Source organism: Myripristis murdjan, chromosome 17 (assembly GCF_902150065.1).
Source record: "Myripristis murdjan chromosome 17, fMyrMur1.1, whole genome shotgun sequence".
Lineage (NCBI taxonomy): Eukaryota > Metazoa > Chordata > Actinopteri > Holocentriformes > Holocentridae > Myripristis > Myripristis murdjan.
Window position 1 is genome coordinate 16,955,706 of NC_043996.1, and position 19,183 is coordinate 16,974,888.

The 19,183-nt window shown below is 40.7% G+C and overlaps 3 protein-coding genes across 6 annotated transcripts; 2 read left to right on the forward strand and 1 right to left on the reverse strand.

Moving 5' to 3' along the window:
* Window positions 1–332: 332 nt before the first annotated feature.
* On the forward strand, window positions 333–2,995 carry LOC115375850 (zona pellucida sperm-binding protein 3-like). Its single transcript, XM_030075427.1, has 8 exons — window positions 333–940; window positions 1,020–1,138; window positions 1,850–1,953; window positions 2,067–2,244; window positions 2,343–2,460; window positions 2,550–2,638; window positions 2,712–2,797; window positions 2,894–2,995. Exons 1-8 carry the CDS (start codon window positions 449–451, stop codon window positions 2,944–2,946), a joined length of 1,239 nt encoding a protein of 412 aa, XP_029931287.1. The 5' UTR covers window positions 333–448; the 3' UTR covers window positions 2,947–2,995.
* A 6,317-nt stretch (window positions 2,996–9,312) lies between these two features.
* On the forward strand, window positions 9,313–14,498 carry LOC115374997 (cold-inducible RNA-binding protein B-like). 4 transcript variants are annotated; one of them, XR_003929689.1, is made up of 8 exons: window positions 9,313–9,430; window positions 10,145–10,302; window positions 10,393–10,499; window positions 10,813–10,951; window positions 11,091–11,259; window positions 11,376–11,440; window positions 14,071–14,161; window positions 14,265–14,498. XR_003929689.1 is itself a non-coding variant. In XM_030074221.1 (7 exons), the coding sequence occupies exons 2-7, from the start codon at window positions 10,203–10,205 to the stop codon at window positions 12,149–12,151; spliced, it is 594 nt and encodes a 197-aa protein (XP_029930081.1). In that variant the 5' UTR covers window positions 9,313–9,430; window positions 10,145–10,202; the 3' UTR covers window positions 12,152–12,994. The 4 variants fall into 4 exon arrangements, 3 of the variants coding, with proteins under 3 accessions (XP_029930081.1, XP_029930082.1, XP_029930083.1); XM_030074221.1 differs by lacking the exons at window positions 14,071–14,161; window positions 14,265–14,498 and adding an exon at window positions 12,138–12,994; XM_030074222.1 differs by lacking the exons at window positions 14,071–14,161; window positions 14,265–14,498 and adding an exon at window positions 12,713–12,994.
* A 1,419-nt stretch (window positions 14,499–15,917) lies between these two features.
* Window positions 15,918–19,065, reverse strand: ndufa13 (NADH:ubiquinone oxidoreductase subunit A13). Its single transcript, XM_030075451.1, has 5 exons — window positions 18,908–19,065; window positions 17,630–17,708; window positions 17,439–17,510; window positions 17,248–17,317; window positions 15,918–16,132 (listed from the first exon to the last, which is right to left on the reverse strand). Exons 1-5 carry the CDS (start codon window positions 18,999–19,001, stop codon window positions 16,013–16,015), a joined length of 435 nt encoding a protein of 144 aa, XP_029931311.1. The 5' UTR covers window positions 19,002–19,065; the 3' UTR covers window positions 15,918–16,012.
* Window positions 19,066–19,183: the final 118 nt, after the last annotated feature.

The following is a 19,183-nucleotide window of genomic DNA, read 5'->3' on the forward strand; positions in this document are numbered from 1 at the left end:
TCCTCAAACAGCATTGGAAATGAGTGGGATAATGTCATTCCACTAAGAAAATTTAAGATTTTAAGATGTGCATATGAGACCCTTATTGTGCAGGGCCCTCAACAATATTATCAGTCAGCATTATTCAGTGATATTGGAGTGATATTGAACCTGCAGCCTCTCACACTGCCCATTCTGCTTCTCTGGGGTGAAACCGCAGCTGCCTGAAGATGAGACTGCATGCAAGTTAGCAAAAAATAAACAATGCAAATTCAAAGACCTCAAAGTTTTTTAGCTGCTTGTGAACATTCACCCAGTTCCTGTCATCAGCACTGATTTATTTCCAGCCCTGCAATCAACAGCTCAAGTCAGAGCACCTGAGTGGAGAGCCTCATGTAACAGCTTCAGTGAACATAAAATAGTCAGGTTTTCTGATTCTGAAAATAGTTGTTCTTGTTTTACAGTGATAATGGGTTTTGGAGACATCGGTACATGGCTTCTGATAGTCTTTGCGGTGGAATGTGTTTATGGTGCTTGGAGTAGCTATCACTTGCAAAGCCAAGATCTGAACACAGATGACATCCATGCAGCAGCCAGATTTAGCCCTCAGAAGCCTTTTATGCCGACGAGACAGGAGCCTAGAAAGACTCCCCAACAAAGAGTAGAGTCTCTATCTCAGCAGATGTTTGAGACACCACTGGCCTGGAGCTATCCTGTCCTGACCAAAGAGAGCCCCGAGGTAAAGTCGGAGGAGTGGGAGCCTGTGCCGGCTGAGAGTGTGACAGCTCGGTGTGGGGAGAGCCGAGTCCATGTGGAGGTGAGCCAGGATCTGCTGGGCAACGGCCAGCCCATCCAACCTGCAGACCTTACTCTGGGAGGCTGTGAGGCCACAGAGGTGGACACCACTAACCAGCTGATCATTTATGAATCAGACCTCCAAGCATGTGGCAGCCAGCTTATGGTATGGACATCATCTAAATACTGTGACACAAAACTTTTCAAAAGCTGCAACTATCACTGATTGGTTGTTTTGTTCTTAGATGACAGAAGACTCCCTCATCTATACTTTCACTCTAATCTATGAGCCTTCAGCTCTGGGTAGCACTCCCATCCTGAAGACCAGTTCAGCCATGGTCTACGTTCAGTGCCACTACATGAGGTAAGTGTTTTCAATCAACTTATGCCTTTCTATTAACCTTTGTCTTCCAGTGGACACTTGAATTTGCATTACCCCAGCACTGACTGCCACATGTGTACATCAGGGCTGGATGATAATTCAATACTATTTGTCATCTTTCAGTAGAATCACATTGGGATGTCTTTTTTGGTGTTGTGAAAACACACTTTTCTCTAATGTGATAACAAGCAAATTTTTATTCTAGCAACTCATCAAAAATGATGCTTGCAATATATTCTATGAGGAATTTAAAAAAAAAACAAAAAATAGGGGAAGGAAGGTTTCTTTTATGCATATGGTGAAGCTGATTTTCACCATACCGCCCTAAATACCGCTACAAAATTAGAAAGCAATCTGACAAGCAACATCCACAAATGCCTAAATTTAGGAATTGACAATTGGCAGCTAAATGTGCAGGCCAGGTTCCAGTAGCTACCTGTATCATGCACCAAATTTTACCGTTTTTAGAATATAAAATTATCTTATTATAAGTTGTATTTTAAATTGTGTGATCGGTGAGGTGATGAATGCTCATCTGATTCCCATTTGTGTCCATCTTGGTGTGCTGAGCTGTGATTGTGCTTCAGGGTAGCAATTACAGCTCAGTGTGATCAATTCAAAATGGTAACAGCAGCAGTTTGGTTTCTTATATCCTCAAAAATAGAAATGGAAACATTTGTTCTCTAAACCCAGGAGGCTGAATGTGAGTAGCAGTGCCGTGAAGCCTACCTGGACGCCTTACACTTCAACCAAGGTGGCAGAGGAACCGTTTTACTTTTCCCTCAGGCTCATGACTGGTGAGGATATCTGACTTACTAGCCCTGAAGGAGATGGTCCAAACCACACAGTGTAGTGTTAAGCAAGCATTACCACAATCTACATCCATTTCTACGTCTTCATTTTCAACCAGATGACTGGCATTCAGAGAGGCCGTCCAACCAGTACTTCCTGGGAAATGTCATTAATATTGAAGCAACTGTCTTACAATACAACCACATGTCCCTCCGAGTCTTTGTTGATTATTGTGTTGCTACCCTGGAGCCTGACATGAACACAGAGCCCAGATATGCCTTCATCCAAAACCTGGGGCAAGTTCAATCTTTGTTATGTCACTTTCATTTTAAGAGTGCAAATGCCACGTGTTAATTTTCACATCGCTTCTATCTGTTATTGATTTTGCACTCAGATGCCTGGTTGACGCCAAGCTCACAGGCTCCAGATCACAATTCCTGCCTCGATCCCAGGATGACAAGTTGCAGATTCAGCTGGAGGCTTTCAGGTTCCAACAGCAGAGCAGTGATTCAGTGAGTTAATGCAAAGAGCTGCAGTTTGCCTCATTCTTGAAATGAAAAGTGATGAAAGCACTTTTTTTTTTCCATTCGAACCCCAACAGATCTTCATAACCTGCCATTTGAGAGCAGAACCCGTCCCCTCTTCATCAGCATCATCTAGTAACCACAAGGCCTGCTCTTACATAGATGGGTATGTTAATCTATTAAAAAAAACAATAATGCACCTCCAAGCACTGAAGCTTTAATGTTGGATGCCTTTTTAGGTGGAGATCTGCAGATGGAGATGATCAAGTGTGTCACTGTTGTGAGACCAGCTGCAGCATGCGGAAGACCAGAGATTTGACCACAGGTATGCGTTTTTTTTGTTTTGTTTTGTTTTGTTTTTTTGAACTGAGAATGTAGTCATCTTTGCATAATCCTAACACTTTATCTGTCTGTATTGTAGATCTGGTGTTGGAAAAGGACACCATGCTGGGGCCCATCAAGATCAAGTCATGATGTCAGCCAGCTAAAAAAAACTTAATAATAATAAAATGTGTTAAGTGAATTTTTCTTGGTGTCTCTTCCGGCTAATTACATGAGACTCAACATGTACAGGATTTCAATTTTTAATTTGCGCCTGGTTCATCATCAAAGCAACCAACATACCCCAGACTTGAAGGAAAGGGGATTCAGATCAGTGACGGGTATACTGGGAGAAGATCTGGGTGAAGCTAATGTGGGAGAAGATCGTACTCCCACCATAGACCATATTCACCAATACTGAGAGGACGGGGCAGACGGTGCATAGACAATGTCATCTGGCTGGGCTCCGGGCCTCCTACACAGATGTACCCTGGTCTCTGCTCACCTCCCACACATGCATTCAAACACACTTCACCGCTTGCAAATGCATCTACAGACACTTCCACCTCCCACACATCCAAATCGGACATAGGCTACTTCAGTCCCCACACACTTCACCAGCTCTTGCCATACTGACTCACTCAAACTGGCACATACAAACAAAGCACTTGAAACATGCAAAACAAAAAAAAAAAAAAACCTTTTTTATTTTGTTTTTAAGTTTTGATCAGTTGGCTAGATGGACCATTGACAAGGCTGAAACTATCGGCCATACATGATACATTCATTGTTTTCTTTTTCCATGATATTTATTGATTCATGAAACTGATTGGGATTCATGTGCCTCGACCAAGACTACTCTCTAAATGCACAATAAAATGAAAGAACTGCAGGAGATTTATATCCAGTGGGTGAAAGAATCCGGTTGCTATGCTGCGAAAAACAAAGCTGCTGCGGTCAGTGGTGTGAACCAAAGCCAACCATCATAAAAGATTCAATAATGATGCATATGGTTCTTCTGTATGGGCAGAATGTATTATTTAGATGATCTTTCACGAAAATCTTGCAACTAGATTGCTTTGACACATTGACAACAGAAGCTCTGTAGTATCAATGGCAGCATGATGAAATGGTTTCATTACTTTGAATCATAAGAACTAGTCGAGCACAAAGCAAGATGCATTTAGCCGTCATCAGATTTACTGTGGATCAGGCAGTCCTAGTATCAATCAGACACTGAACAATGAAAACACTGCTTGAGAAATGTGTGTGCTGCAGACAATTCTCTGTAATGTCTTCAAATCACGGGGCACATTTGCCTGTGCCGCCTCCTAAAATTAAAATTGATGCTGCTATTCATTTGGGTGAACTGTCAAATGACTTCAGTGTTATTAAAGACAGAGTGAATTTACTGCTTCATAGTTGACAGCACAGGAAGCAAATTTCTCATTGTGTTACCCAAAGGTCAGACAAGAAACGCTGCCACCAAATATTAAATGCTAACTTGAAAATGAACCAAAACTAAAGCAAAAAAAAAAAAAAAAACATGCAGTGAAGGTTCTCCGATGTTTGGCACTCAATTTGCAATAGTTTCTAAGGGAGATATGTAAATATCACAGAGATGACTAAGGACAGAAATCCACATTATAAAACTGCTGGTGGAAAGTGCAGAAAGATCCCACATATGAAATTTGTCACTATGGCAACAACGTCCTTGGGATGCTCACCTATGAAACATGCTTTCTTACACTGTATAGATATATATTTAGATGCATCATTTATTCCCTGTTGCATCGATGACTTGCACCACACTGACTGCCAAAACAAACCTTCACACTTTGTCAAAGTGCTTACCATGATTATTTTAGTTAACAATGCCCCTGAACAATGCCTGTTATGTTGTGCCATCACTGATTGTGATTGTTTCAGAACAGAGGTGTTAAAACTGCATCGTTTACCAACCAATAAAGTGAGGAGTGACATAGTAGACAGAATTTGCAAACAACTTTATCAGCAACCTTTTTTTTCTCCTGAAGATGAAGTACTTTTGGAAAGTTCAACCACTGTGAAGTGAAATACCAAAATGCATCGGCACCTTGGTGCACCTTAAGTGTTTCAGTATTTACCAGCAGTGTGTTAATATGTATGTAACATGAAATAACAGATTGGGGATGTTATTTGCAGACTTTAGTGAGGCTCACATCCTCCAGTGACTTCAATCTTTTTCAGGTCAGATGCTTGCTTGCTTTTGGGTGCCTGCTGTACCGTCTGTGGTTATAATGGAACATTTGTCTTGGTTGTCAGCTCGGGAGTCAATCAACAAAACACTGATATTTTTGCATCAGTGACATAAGTGTGTTGGAGAAGTCGAGAAGAACAAGACACTGGACACTCGTAGCCTGTCTGACAGCCAGGATGGTGGGCTGTGATGTACAGATGGAGGTGGTAATCATACTTTGAGAGAGAAAAAGAGGGTTGAAAGGTGTCGTCTAGCAGCCTTTGTCTGAACAAAGTGTTCATGTTTTATTCACTTGTTTTGGCCCCTTCTTTTTTATCTCATAGAGACAAAGACAAAAGGCCCAAACCCTGCTGCTCATGAAAAGCAGCAGTTCCCATGCACACTTTATCATGCCTTGTCCCAGAGCATTTCACGACTGGTGAAATGCTTCACTGTCAGTGAGGAAATAGAGAAAGAAAGAACATTACTGAATCTGCCAATGTAATACATTTTGTCCTTGCTTGAAATTCTAGTGTGGAAAACACTATACAATGAAATGATCCTTTGGTTTCTAGAAACGTCCAAACACACTCTGAAGGCTCCCATTGTGAGCACCTGAAGAATACAAAGAAAAAGAAAACTGAGAAAACTGCATACATGGAGAATAATGCCTCATTCGAAGTCTAACTGTGTTTGTGTCTATTTGTATGTTAATATTTACAATATGAGGGATGGATGGATGGATGGATATATAGATAGATAGATAGATAGATAGATAGATAGATAGATAGATAGATAGATAGATAGATAGAAAAAAACAGGCTAGTCATGAAGCTTTCCTGTATGAACCAAATTCAGCACTGCTGCAGGGGGCTGTATTTGGCATTGAGCTAAAAAGGTTTGCTTTCTCTCTAAGCTCAATAAAGTGGGAGCATAGGGGATGAGGATACAACAATGCTGCCCCCTACAGGTAGGAGTTCATAGAAATGCAGCATTAGGCCCAACAAATGAGTTGGCCTAAAAACAGTTTCTCGTAGAGAATACTAAAAAGGTATTTCGGCCATTTTGCTACCAAGTAAATAAGGTGTTAAAAGAAGGATCTCTGTAAGATACTGATGGATTACAGGCCTCTCTTCAGCTCTTTTATTTTATTTATTTATTTAATTATTTATTTTACATACACATAAAAATACCTACTTGTGTGTTGCTACTATGGCTACCACTTGTTTGAGCCGCAGGAACAGAGAAATCTTCAGCTAGGCCCCAAATCTCTGCTAAACACTAAGGCCTATACATATAGCTGTCATATGAGGGGCTGTCACATCCACTCTATAAGGACAAATGGATTGCACCACCTACTCATTCCACCTACAGGAGCTTTTATGACATCCCATTCTAAATCCATAGGCATTAATATGGAACTGGTCCCCCCTTTGCAGCTAGAACAGCTTGCATTCTTCTGGGAAGGCTTTCTACAAGATTTTGGAGTGTGTCTGTGGGAATTTTTGCCAATTCATCCAGAAGAGCATTTGTGAGGTCAGACACTGATGTTGGACAAGAGAGCCTGGCTCACAATTTCTGTTCCAGTTCATCCCAAAGGTGTTGGATGGAGTGAGGTCCGGGCTCTGTGTGGGCCAGTCAAGTTCTTCCACACCAAACTCACCCAACCACGCCTTTATGTAGCTTGCTTTGTGCACTGGGGCACAATCATGCTGGAACAGAGAAGGGCCTTCCCCAAAGTGTTCCCACAAAGTTAGAAACACACTTGTTGCAACTGTGGCATTTGATTACAGTTACAGTACCACACTGCAATTCGGTGAGCTCTTTAGAACGAGCCATTCTTTCACGTTTGTAAAGACAGACTGCATGGCTAGCTGCTGGATTTTATACACCTGTGGCAATGGGACTGAATGAAACACCTGAATTCAATGATTAAGAGGTGTGTCCCGATAATGTGGCTATAACTCATTGCCACCCAATCACATTGTACCATTTTGCCTTCACTGTCCATGATTATAAACTTAACGTTCCATCTCCGTATTACTAAAGTTTTTTTTTTTTTTTTTGATTCTATGTGAGAGGCAGCTTTGAATCCTCATGAATTCAGTTTGAAATGTCTTTTCCTGTGGGTATTGTGACGACCCCTGCCCTTCACTGCCAGTTTTCATCTGTCTGTCAGCTGCCTGGTGGAGGGGCAGAGAATCATTACTGCCAACTGGGAGTCCAGGTTACTGCCAGCTTGAGCTCAGTGCTGCCGGGCTGAAGAGCAGGCCGCTGCAGTTCTCATCCCCAGTTTGTCACAGTCTGACTTAAAAAGCCAAAACAAAGGAAGAGAAGCACACCACCATCATGAGGAATCACATTTATTAACAACCACAAGTAGCCATGATAAAATAACAAAACTCGTTGTGGAGCGTGGGGGGAGCAGTAGTCAGGGATGTAGCTGGGCGGCACTGGGCCGATGTTGGGTTTGTCACTAACTGTACTTAGACCACAAAAAATGAGCTGCAAAATCAAGGTAACCCTTCTTTACTGTCTTAGTGCAAACTTTGAACAAGTATCAAGATTATGACATGATTGGATTTGGATTTAGATTATGACATGATTGCTCATTTGCATGGTAGGCCTATGTTTGTTATTTACGTAGTGTTTAGTGTTTGATGTCCTCTTTGCTGATGTGATTGAAACACAGTGTTTATGAACATTATCAAACTCATTTAATCCTGCAACAGAACTGTATACTATAAAGAAAAAAAATAGCACCTATCTCAAACATACAAAATAATGCTTTATTTTTCTAACACATAAATGCCCAGGTGCCCCCAGTATTGATCGGCTAATTTGTCTCTAGATAGATATCTTTTTTTTTTTTTTTTTTTTTTTAAAGTAGGCTATTTGTACGTTGACTTTGATGCTGTATAGGCCCACAGTTACACTTTATAATTTAAATGTATAAGGGCTGTGCATTTTAAGTTGTATTATTTTGTGGCAAAGTTTCATAGTTTAATTTTCTCATTTTATCTAAAAGGGACAGTGTACAGCTCAAACATATACTGTATGTCACTATTTGATGCCATATCTTACTTTGCTTTTTGTTGACACTACAATAAATGTTTTTTGAAGAATAGTTTGATGTAGGCCCTAGTTGGATTATTCAAGGTATTTCCTCTAGTTTTAGAGCCTATTTTGAGTTTCTAGTTCTTGTAAAGCTACTTTGATGGACTGTAGTGGAAATAGAACAGTGAGCAAAGAAATTTTGCAATTTTTTCATGTCCCCTCAGGGAATTAGCCTATTCTCTGAAACTTTGCTGTTTATAAATATATGTATTGACAATATGCAGGGTTTTTTCTTCCATGTGGTAGTGGTGGTAGCCTTTCTTAAATTTCGTGCAATGCTGCGATTAAACACACGCTTTCTAACCTCAGACATGATAGAGGTAGGCTACTATAGGAATACTACAGAAATATTATAGGTGGCTATGCGGCTGTGCCCGTTGCAGTTACTACAGGAATACCACAGAAATATTACAGGTTGATTTATCCACCTAAGCGGAGAATCCGACCCTCCCAGGAATAATTTCTCTGGAATAATTAAATAATATGATCCTGAAGATGATCGGTCGAGCTGTTAAATTTTCAGTGATTGATTGCCACATTAAACCGAGGCAGGAGTGCTCCAGTATGTCTCCTTTTGTGAAATACCTGCTGCCTGCTAGGTGCCGTTTTATTTCTATTTTTCTCTCTGAAATGACACCTGTTTTTTATATAGATTGGTGGACATTTTAATGCCAGGTGGGAACAGAGCAATGGAGAATGAATGAGAAACGCATAATATTGGTTTAGTGTGGTTTAAGGCTGCAAACACGTTTACGTTTGAGAGTGTGAATATTTTGCACTAGTATTAAAAACAAACAAACAAAAAAAAAAACAGTCACCTTTTCTCTTTTCCCTCAATAATCATTCCGTAGTATCTCAAAAGGCCTCCTCTGGCCTCGGGATCAAAATATGACACCGTGAACTGTAAATAAAAGGATTTAAAAACAAAACACACAGTAAGCACAGCTTTGCATAACGAGACATCTTAATTTTCCATTTCCATTAACGTAACTAAGTTAACAGTTGTTTGGTAATTGATTCATATTAATTTTATTCTTGACCAGGTAATTACAAGAAGTGGATGCTGGTGTGTGTGTGTGTGTGTGTGTGTGTGTGTGTGTGTGTGTGTGTGTGTGTGTGTGTGTGTGTGTGTGTGCGCGCGCGCGCTTGTGCATGTGTGACGCCGGTGGAGCCTGCCCCCCTCACGAGCTCATTTAAATACTCTCCTCCTGCTCTGAAAAGCCTCGCGCGGTCCCTTCCACTCCCCCACTCTCCTGCCGCTCGCACGCAGAGACTCAGCCGCGCTCACGCCGCAAGACCAAGGTAGCTACCATTTCATTTTTAAGAAACATTTTAACCTTACTTAATAATGTACCTCTTATCTTTAAGATCATACCAAAAATGCCCGTAAATAGCCCAACATTTGCTACAAAAAACGAACTTACATTTAGCTGGGCATGAAACAGGAAAACATGTGCGTGCTTTGTATAGTCGAATATATCTCTCTAGATAATAAGTGTAATGTTAAAAAACGACGGTGGTGTTTCATTCCGTAAACCAGCTGATTTGGGTGAAACTAACCAAGCTAACACGTTGATTTTAAAGATATCTAGTCGAGTTGGTGAAACGTGCAGCTCGATAACACGGTGCAAAATGGCGCTTGATCGCTAGCTAATCTGCTAATGCTAGTGCGTTTACAGGCCTGAGGGCCGAGCGGGATTTTTTTCAACCAAGGCCTTATGCTCGACAGCAGAAACATTAACAGTTTGTAATGTCATGAAATGTTGTGAAATGACTTTGCTAACGTGTGGTTAAGAGTTAAATTTTTTTTAGACGGAATAAACTCAGTTTGGGGTGACCTAGATAGCGCTGCCCCAGTCGTGCACCCATGACCCACTTTTGTTCGCCGTCATGTTTTTTTTCCCCTTCATTACGCTGCCCAGATTATGTTTGTTCAACTGTATCTAGGAGGAGTTTGAGTCGTATTCACACGTAGCAGCCTTCAAGACGCTAATGCATGGAACGCTTTATTTGCAGGCATAGTTTTTAGGTTTGTTCCGGTGGGTAATTGGCGTGCCGTGTTACCGCATCAAAGATGTCCGACGAGGGTAAACTTTTCATCGGGGGGCTGAGCTTCGACACGACCGAGGAGTCTCTGGCCGCAGCCTTCTCCAAGTATGGAAACATTGCAAAAGGTAAAGTATACCACTCGTTACCCATTTATTTCTACTATAGCTTGAAGTGGATAATGCCCACTACAAATTATTTTGTTTTTCTTTTTCCAGTGGATGTTATCAAAGACAAAGAGACCGGAAGGTCCCGCGGTTTCGGCTTTGTTAAGTACGAGAATGTCGAAGATGCCCGGGATGCAAAAGACGGAATGAATGGCAAGGTAAGTAATCCTCACACTTACTTTAATACATTAAAGATGTTAACATCTCTTCAAGATTTCCATCTTACAAGTGCAATGCCTGGTTTGATTTTTTTTTTTTTTTAATTCAAATCTAAACATTTAATTAGTTTGTAAATTTAAATAGGACAAAACCTACACTGATTACTGCACTATTGGAATATCTAAACCCTCAGTCTCTTGTATGCAAAATGTGTGAAGAAATTATAAACCATACATTAGATTTAGAGAGTTAGTAATGGTGAAACTGTAAATGCCTGATCTTGAGTGTCTACCTATTGCTCTCTTTATCCAGACACTGGATGGCAGACTCATCCGTGTGGACGAAGCAGGAAAGGGTGGTGGTCGCTCCGGAGGCGGTGGCTTTAGAGGAGGCTCAAGAGGAGGCGGGTTCGGAAGCTACAGAGGGAGAGGTGGACGATCTTACTCACGAGGTGCATGGCTAGCAGTCTGGCCACAGTGTCCTCACCCAGTTTACATTTAATCATCTAACTTGGTATCATGATTTTGTTGAGCTTATAGAAGGGCCTGGTGTGTGTGTGTGTGTGTGTGTGTGTGTGTGTGTATTTTTAGGAGGTGGAGGATATAACAGCGACAGGGGCTATGGCAACGACAGAGGCTATGGCAACGACAGGAGCTACGGCAACGACAGGGGCTATGGCAGTGAGAGGAGTTATGGCAGCAGCGACAGGGGGTACGGCGGATACAGAAGTGGTGGTGGCGGAGGTGGTTACAGAGATAGGTAAGCCGTGAGCCAGAAAATTCTTTTAATTTAGACACGGGGCCAAATCTTAAGGTGATGTGTAATTGTTTCTATGTGCTGAATTGATTTTATGTTCTTTTTGTAATTTTTTTTAGGAATCAGGTTGGAAACTATAGTGACCGCAGTGGAGGGAATTACAGAGACGGATATGACGCCTATAGTAAGTGTGTATATATAAATGTGCACGAGTGAAAGTTTGCTGTGTTGGGGCTGTCACACTATTTTCAAATTTAAAAAATTAACACCAAATGGATCTGAATTTTGATAATTGCATAATAAGATTGAACTTTTTTTAATAAGGCAAGAGCCACCTGCAGAATTCAGTTGTACGATAGGTGGTGATGTGTTAGGTCCTAGCATTTTGCAACTAAGCCAGCTTGAACTTTATTTATTTCAAATTCACAGCTACCTAATTGATCCTGTGGCAATTGTATAAATGTCTCTTATGGCACCAGGCATGGTCAAACGGCCACTGAACTTGAGCATATTTTTGAACAGCAGAAGTTCACGTGAAAGACCGAATGATGCCCCAACATGTGAATAAATTAGGATCTTATGTTGCTCAGCTTGATGCCTTTGTGTCATTAGGATGCAACATTTTTCTTGCCTCCCAGCCTGATACAGAGGCTTGCACACAATTTAACACTCCTTAATTAATGATAAGTGTTACTCTGAATTTTATTTTGTCCATTTCGATATGGCTCACATTTGTAGTTAGATGATGGAGCCCTGTCTACAAAAGAACAAGGGAGGGTTTTTTTTTTTTTGGTCTGTCTGGTGGGTTGATTGGGATGTTGTCAAACTGGAATGCTTGAACTTTCAGTGTCTTTACCTGTGTGCCCACTTCTTATCCTCAGCTACACACGACTAAAAATCTCCCTGATTCAAGATCATCACTTGGCTGGCTGATTAAAAAGATGCTGTCCTCAAGAAAAAAGTCCACGTGTTACTGTTGACCTTTATTTTTGTAGTTGTATTCTGTTGTAGTAGCTGAAGCATCTTAACATTTGGCCGTTCACTGACAAAACTGTTAAACAAAAGCAACAGTTCAAGATGCTTTCCTTGGTTGAAGGGGCATCTTAATCACTCTGAAGGCATCTAGTCTTATCCATAATGAAGTGAAAGAATTGATTGAACTTGTGGATCAAACAACTATCCACGTTTTTATTTGGTTTGTTTCAAGCTTACCTCTGTTCTTACCAGCACTAGTTTCCCTGATTTTGATGCATTGATTTATTTTGTTTAGTGTACTATATCCTTCAGTTTATTGAATCACTGAGCTACCTCCTGCCAGAGCGAGAATAAGTGATCGATTTAGAACCTTTTAAACAGGCTTTTTGGGATTTTATATTGCATTCCTTTTTAGTGTTAAACACTTAGTGAGTTGAGGGTCCTGTATGTTCAAATTCCCAAAAGAGTGAATTCCTTTCAGACTGAACTACACACCTGAAGTGGCCGGCTGTTCATGAAGTTGCAAATTGCAGCATGCTACAGTCTGTCCAAGGTATATTTTTGCTCTGCTCAACGTCTGCATTTTTAAACGTGCTGTAAAATGGACTGCTCTTGTAAGTGATCGTCAAATAATGTAACTCGTCTCCCCAAAGTAACATTCAACTGGGAACATTTTTTGTACTTTGTTCTTTGTATGATCAGTATTTTTTTTTTCTTGTCAATTTGGCTTTATGGAGCCTATTAAACGATTTGTGGAAAATAATCTGATTCTTGTGCCTTTTCAAAAGTACCTCATGGGGGAGTTCTGTTGAGATTTACTCTAATATCCATGACTGAAATGTTTAAGAAGTGGGTAATCTCAGTACGGGTTAAAACTCTAACTTTCTTGGAACATAGTGGAATGGAAACGTACTGAAACTTAACGAGGGGCATAAAATGTAATTGAGTGAATTCTTCAAATTATGTAGCCACTTGATAGATGTCCCATTAGACAAGCCATCGGTCTGGGCTCCTTTTGGATTTCAAAACTGATAGTCAAGGTAGTCTTGGACCAGTGAATTCTGACCATTATCCAAAACCATCCATCAGTCTAGTGCAGTGTTTTGACAGGAAACCACTTGACATACGGATAATATCAGGATTGTTAGACCCAGCCTCTAGCGAGGCGGTCAGTAAATAATGCCCCCCGAGTGGCACTTGGAAATGCTGGGAAATTAGCTGGTGTGTGGTCATGTTAATGCTTCATTACGTTCAAGAGGTCAGCTACTTCCAAAACCTACAAGTCCTTGGAGAATGAAGTGTTGCGCCTACCAACAAGTGCTCATCAGAGATGAAAGCTGCTCTCTTGCCTAGTTCATATGTGGAGAAACAGTAGGCCAGTTCACGTGAGGTAAAAACTCCTTTTGCTTTGCTCACATCCTTCAAACAGTAGTTCTCATTGTTTCTGTGAATACTTCAAGTTAGCTGATGTTTTATTCCCTGTGCTATTACATCCTCCCGAGTCTTTAAAACGTCCATGGAGAAAAGATTAAGAAAAAAAAAAAAGTTCTGGATTTTGGTGCTCCAGCTTCTCTGAATCCACCAATAAGCATTGGCCTCTGTCCTCAGTCCGACTTCTGTCCGCTGCAAGTAGTACTCAAATTTGCTCCACTAACCTTCCACAGCAGTCTCAATTGACCTGTCAGGCCTCTAGACTGTATTCACTTGTTATGTTTGTTCTTACTCAGTTACTTGTGAATAAGCGGTGAGTGTCAGTCATGAATACTGTTGCATGTATTTTACAGTGGCTTGTTATCATATGATGACTTGGTCTAACTGATCTGAATTTCTTTTGCGTAGGATGAACTGACTATTGGGAGACTTCGCTTGATCTCTCCATACCTGACGTGGCTGGCCTTACATGGCAGTGATGGCTACAGATAGTCGGCAGGTAATATTTAAGGTTATAATTATGTATATGTATAATGTGATGTACTTTCCTTGCTAAACTTCAGAAGTTGCTCAGGTTTTGTGCTTTCATTTCCTTGTTCCAGGTCAGCTTATGGCAGCGCTGTACGTGGATACACGAGGGAACTTGATGATTTCCTTCACCGGTGACTCGGTGGAGCATTTTGAACATCAGTCCAGACAAGGAACAGTCCAAAAACATTCAAGTTACATGGACAAATACCTTGAACAAGCAGACAGAACTTGGTGTATTTAACAAATTGCTGGTCAATGTACCATGTTTTTAAAACAAAAGGAATCTAATAAAACCTGAAATCTGCCTCTGCTGATTGTGTTTTACTTAATAAGTGACTAGACAGTCCCTACTTACAGAAACATTTTTTAGTTAGATTAGTCACTTAGATTTAATGTTGATTTTGGTTTCGGTACATAATGAATATAGGTTTAAGTACTATCATTTTTCTATGCCTTTAATTCTTAAACATCTTAGCTCTGCCAAGTGCTTGGTATTGAATTAACACTTCTCTGGCTGTCACCACCTGCACATTTCTCATTGCCATAATAGATAAAGCACAGCAGGATCAAAAACATTCATCACCATCCTCTTCTGGGAATTGAACGTAAATGGAGACAATGATCTCAGCACCATCATCAAAACACCGGCTGTGTTAACAGCTACTGGAAGAAAGGGACCAGAAACTCAGATCTGTACCAAGGAGCAGAGAGGCTGTTCTGGTGGCCCAATTTTGATGGCTTTTCCTTTAATTTAAAATCCTCTTGTGGTGGTGGTGTAATTATGTGACGTCAAACCAACCTCAAAAAGACAGAACTCCCACTAGGTGGTCAAGACAAGCAGCCGGCCTCTCTTTCCTCGAGATATAATGTAGCAGAGGCAAACATACAGTGCCAAAGAATAGCTCAGCATGAATATGACTGATGCTGGTTTGAACGTCCCACCTTGTTTACCTACTGCAGTCATTTGACAAACATCTCTTACTGTATTAGTGAAATGTAAAACAGATTTATCTCCAGTACAAGGATTTAGTGTGTTAGGAAAACAGGGGGAATAATGTGCTTGCTGGAGCTGTACCTGAAAAAACATGGATTTGGGTCAGACTTAGAGTAATTTCAGGCTTTCTCCTCTTCTTGTCATAAGCTACTACACTATGGGTCAAGGTCCGACTTACAACCTTATGATATGCCCTGGCCTTTCCTAAAACAGATCAGTGTCCAAAAAGGAAAATCTGATGTCCTTTTTTAGTTGTTTATTACATATGGATAAAATTTCTTTCAAATTTAAACTCACTATAGTGACCAAACAATATTGCCATCCAATCCCTCTGGAGTTTAAAGTTGTGTCTGTGAAAAACATTTCCAAAATCCAGTTTATAACCAAAGATTTTCAAGGGAACCGTTTTGACTATTTTGTACTCAGAAATCACAATCTTGAGTTGTCCTGCATGTGCACAGTTTAGTCTGTTGTTTATGATGGAAAGCCAAATAAAAAAAGGATGTTGAGAGCAGAGTGTGAGAGTTGGATTTAATGTTGAATCAAATTGTAAAGATTATCTGGTGGTCTGTCACTTACAGAGAGGAAACCATCTTGTTAAACGTTCTGACTGTACCACAGACAGCTGAGGTAAGAACTGGTAATTGCTTATTTTTTTATATAGTTTTTACTCTCCACTTTGAAATTTACCCTTAATATAAAATGAATAAATAACAGACAGACACAAGGCTGAGGTACAGAAAAAGACTTTAATATTGAACATTTACAAGCTGGATTGGGCGCGGGCTCAGGTCCACTCAGTACGGGCTGTGGAAGGAGGCAGCACTACACGTACCACAGGAAACCAAAACGCTTGTGCAGGAGCTCCTCGCGGGGTCGGAGGTTGAACAGCTCCTCAGAGAGTGGAGTGACCCAGCGTTCTGTGTGGAAGACGTTCTCACCAACCTGCAAGGGAACATTAAAACACGCTGAGAAGGAGGGCAAACGTCACATAAACTCCTCAACCTCCGTTAGAGGGAGAGTTTGGGATTTTTGGCTACTAATAAAGTATAAAACATCAAAATAAAACATTTTATAAATGCCTAAACAACAGACTGTCCTGTTCTGAGCTGAGATGTGAATAAGTACAGATATGAATGCAACACTACATCTCTCATATGGCTGTCTTTATTACAATGGCTGTAAATGCGTATAAAACCCTGGGCTGACATGAGTTTGTAGAGTCACACATGAATAAACCTACATGTGAAACCAAGATGGACTCTTTCTTTTGTGTTTGCAGAAATGTATGGACAGAGCTGTGAATAAATTAAGCTTTATTTCCACATAATGCAAACTGGTAGAGCTAAAGACTTTTGGTGTGACTTTGTCCACATCTAATTCCCCGTTTTGCCCTGCTGTCACCCTCGTCACTAAACCTCACTCTTTTTCTTTTGTGTGCTGCTTATCTATGGCCAGTAAAAAAGCAGCCAAGCAGCTGGATGAGCTGGAGAACTCACTGTCAGAGCATAAATTGGCCTATCTAGGCTTTTTAATGCACGTTTTCCTCAGATCTGTATTACATACCTTTGAAGTGGCTGATCATTTAAGCTATTACATAACCTTGCCTGTCAGAGTACAAGTACCCTACTCATGAGTACTATTACTTTCATGAATATTAGTTTAACATCAATGGTGCAACAAAGACACTAAATTACTGCAACATGAGTGAAATTATTCTTTCCACCCTGCATGTTGATCTTTGCATGACAATAAATCATGCATTGTATTTCAGATTATGAGTTGCAAGACAGTTTCTTTTAAAGATTTTATTTGGTAAGGTTTTGACAGAAAACAGAAATCTCATTTTTTTTTTGGAAACGAGTCAGTTGTCACACAAAACAGTTTTGGAGCAAGACAGAAAATAATCCTTCTTAATTTAATTTTTAATTGTTTTAATTGTTGTTTTTGAATTACAATGAGGTCACCGCCTTCCTCATAGTGGGCAAATTTTTACCAGTGATCCCCAATATGGCAGCCCAGTCACAAAACCCAAATGGGGAAGAAAAGCCCTGTTTTACCTTCCAGCCGGGAACATCCTTCATGAGAATCGCCTCCTCCTCGAGATTCTCCCTCAGCATCCGTAATGTCCTGCCGAGGGGAAAATTAAAATGGTGAATTAATGTTTTTAACAGTCATGACTGTGGAGGTTTACACAAAATCTGGAAACCAAGAACTATGTGTGTGAGTGTATGAATATGTGAGGGTTCACCTTCGGTCATGTTCTGCCTGCAGAAGGGGCAGAAGGGCTACTCTGGCTTCCATCTCCTCAATCTGCAAACGCCTGTAATGCACAAACACACACACACACACGATTGCTCCATTTTGTCTTTTGTCAGACTGTGTGAGCTCTGAATTTGATTGTAATTTAAACCAGAAGCACTACTACACAACTAATCTCACCTCCTTTCTCTGTTCCAGCTGAAAAGCCTCCAGTAACCAAAGACCATGAGACCAATGCCGATGCCGAACATGCTATACCCTGCCAATCAAAGATGTGACCCATCATTAGATCATCTTTATTGACCACAGATGTGAAAATTTGCCCGGAGCTTCACAAGTTCACTTAAACACATCACAGCAAATCACAATACATATAATGATAACATTAACAACATGCAGAGTACACATAACAATAACAGAAATGGTTCCGGTATGAATGGTGTTTGCGAGTTACGGTTTTATGACTTCTTTAAAGAAGGGATGAACAGAGTCAAACACAATTTCTCTGGCTTTTTTGTTTCACCTGCATTTTATATATCCAGCCGTCTCTGCTCTTTCTCATTAATTTTCCTGGCCATGTTTATGATTCTGCATAGTATTTCTTTAGTGGTGCCCAAACCATGAGCACATATTAAAACACTTTCAACAAGACTTTGATGAATACTCTTTAACATGCCCTTGCTTATATCGTATGAATCCAGTTTTCTGATTAGACAGGAGCATGGCATTGCTTTAACAGTGATACTAGTGTCTCGTGCAGTTTCAGTGTCAGGCTTTGGGGTTTGTTGCCAAATCACATTCACAGCTCTTGTTAGGTACAAAATGCCCCTAACTGGACAATTTCCTTACATACATTTTGCATTAGTTCCAGCTGGACAGTGAGGTAGCTGCAGAAACAATGTGTCAGTATGTTGTTTAAATTAGTGTTTTCACTGTAATGAGAATAGCTGTTGCTTAGCTGGTATTTACACTGGCAGAAGCACTTGACCTGCTGAGGTGAGTGCAGAAAGTGTTGTGTTATATAAACCCTGGCCCATCTAATGACACTGTGGAATGCATGAAATAAATTACTTTACCACTCAGAATAATCTCACCTGTCTCCTCGACCTGTGCTGCACATATTGCACAGTATTTTCCTGCCAAAGTGCTAGCATTAGCATGAGCTAGTGAGTGTATTTTCAATGACCGCTGTCACTCACGATTCGCAAAAGTGCCTCTCGCCAAACTGCACAAGAGTATACAGTTAAAGCTGAAGCTGGATATTATGTGTTAATATGACAAATGACAATTAGGTAATTAGTAACACAGCAGCACTTTTGTAGCTATGTTAGCAGGTTAGCTTCTGTGTCTACTCTGTCGTGTTAGCCGCTGTTTCCCTGCGAATGGAGAATTAACGTACAACTCATTGAGGAGGTCGGGCATGTACATATTCAGCTATTTAAATATGCGAGTCCGTACCCGAGAGTCCTCGTTTCGGCAGATTTCTTTTATAGTCAATCGGACCATAGCCTCCCGGAGGAGGCATGTCCTGCTTCACCTTGGACGCCGCCATCTTCCAGCCTCCACAAACACCACAGTGACGTCAGGAGGAGCGCGCTTCTTCGTGTGCAAAATAATCGGAGCTTTGTCGCCCCCTTCTGTCTGGATGAGTGTATAAACTACCTTGACAAGATGCTGACTTAACTCCATAACTTCTTGAAAAATAAGGAAGGTGAAAATGTGCCATGAGGTGAT

Excerpts from the sequence above, each read along its gene's own strand:
- LOC115375850 (XM_030075427.1), top strand. The coding sequence starts at position 449 with ATGGGTTTTGGAGACATCGGTACATGGCTTCTGATAGTCTTTGCGGTG. Across the intron at positions 1,954-2,066 it reads TTCCCTCAGGCTCATGACTG|ATGACTGGCATTCAGAGAGG; the intron begins GTGAGGATATCT and ends ATTTTCAACCAG. Across the intron at positions 2,245-2,342 it reads GCCTTCATCCAAAACCTGGG|ATGCCTGGTTGACGCCAAGC; the intron begins GCAAGTTCAATC and ends TTTTGCACTCAG.
- LOC115374997 (XM_030074221.1), top strand. The coding sequence starts at position 10,203 with ATGTCCGACGAGGGTAAACTTTTCATCGGGGGGCTGAGCTTCGACACG. Across the intron at positions 10,500-10,812 it reads AAGACGGAATGAATGGCAAG|ACACTGGATGGCAGACTCAT; the intron begins GTAAGTAATCCT and ends CTCTTTATCCAG. Across the intron at positions 11,260-11,375 it reads GGAGGTGGTTACAGAGATAG|GAATCAGGTTGGAAACTATA; the intron begins GTAAGCCGTGAG and ends AATTTTTTTTAG.
- ndufa13 (XM_030075451.1), bottom strand. The coding sequence starts at position 19,001 with ATGGCGGCGTCCAAGGTGAAGCAGGACATGCCTCCTCCGGGAGGCTAT. Across the intron at positions 17,709-18,907 it reads GCCGAAACGAGGACTCTCGG|GGTATAGCATGTTCGGCATC; the intron begins GTACGGACTCGC and ends TTTGATTGGCAG. Across the intron at positions 16,133-17,247 it reads AGGATGTTCCCGGCTGGAAG|GTTGGTGAGAACGTCTTCCA; the intron begins GTAAAACAGGGC and ends GTTCCCTTGCAG.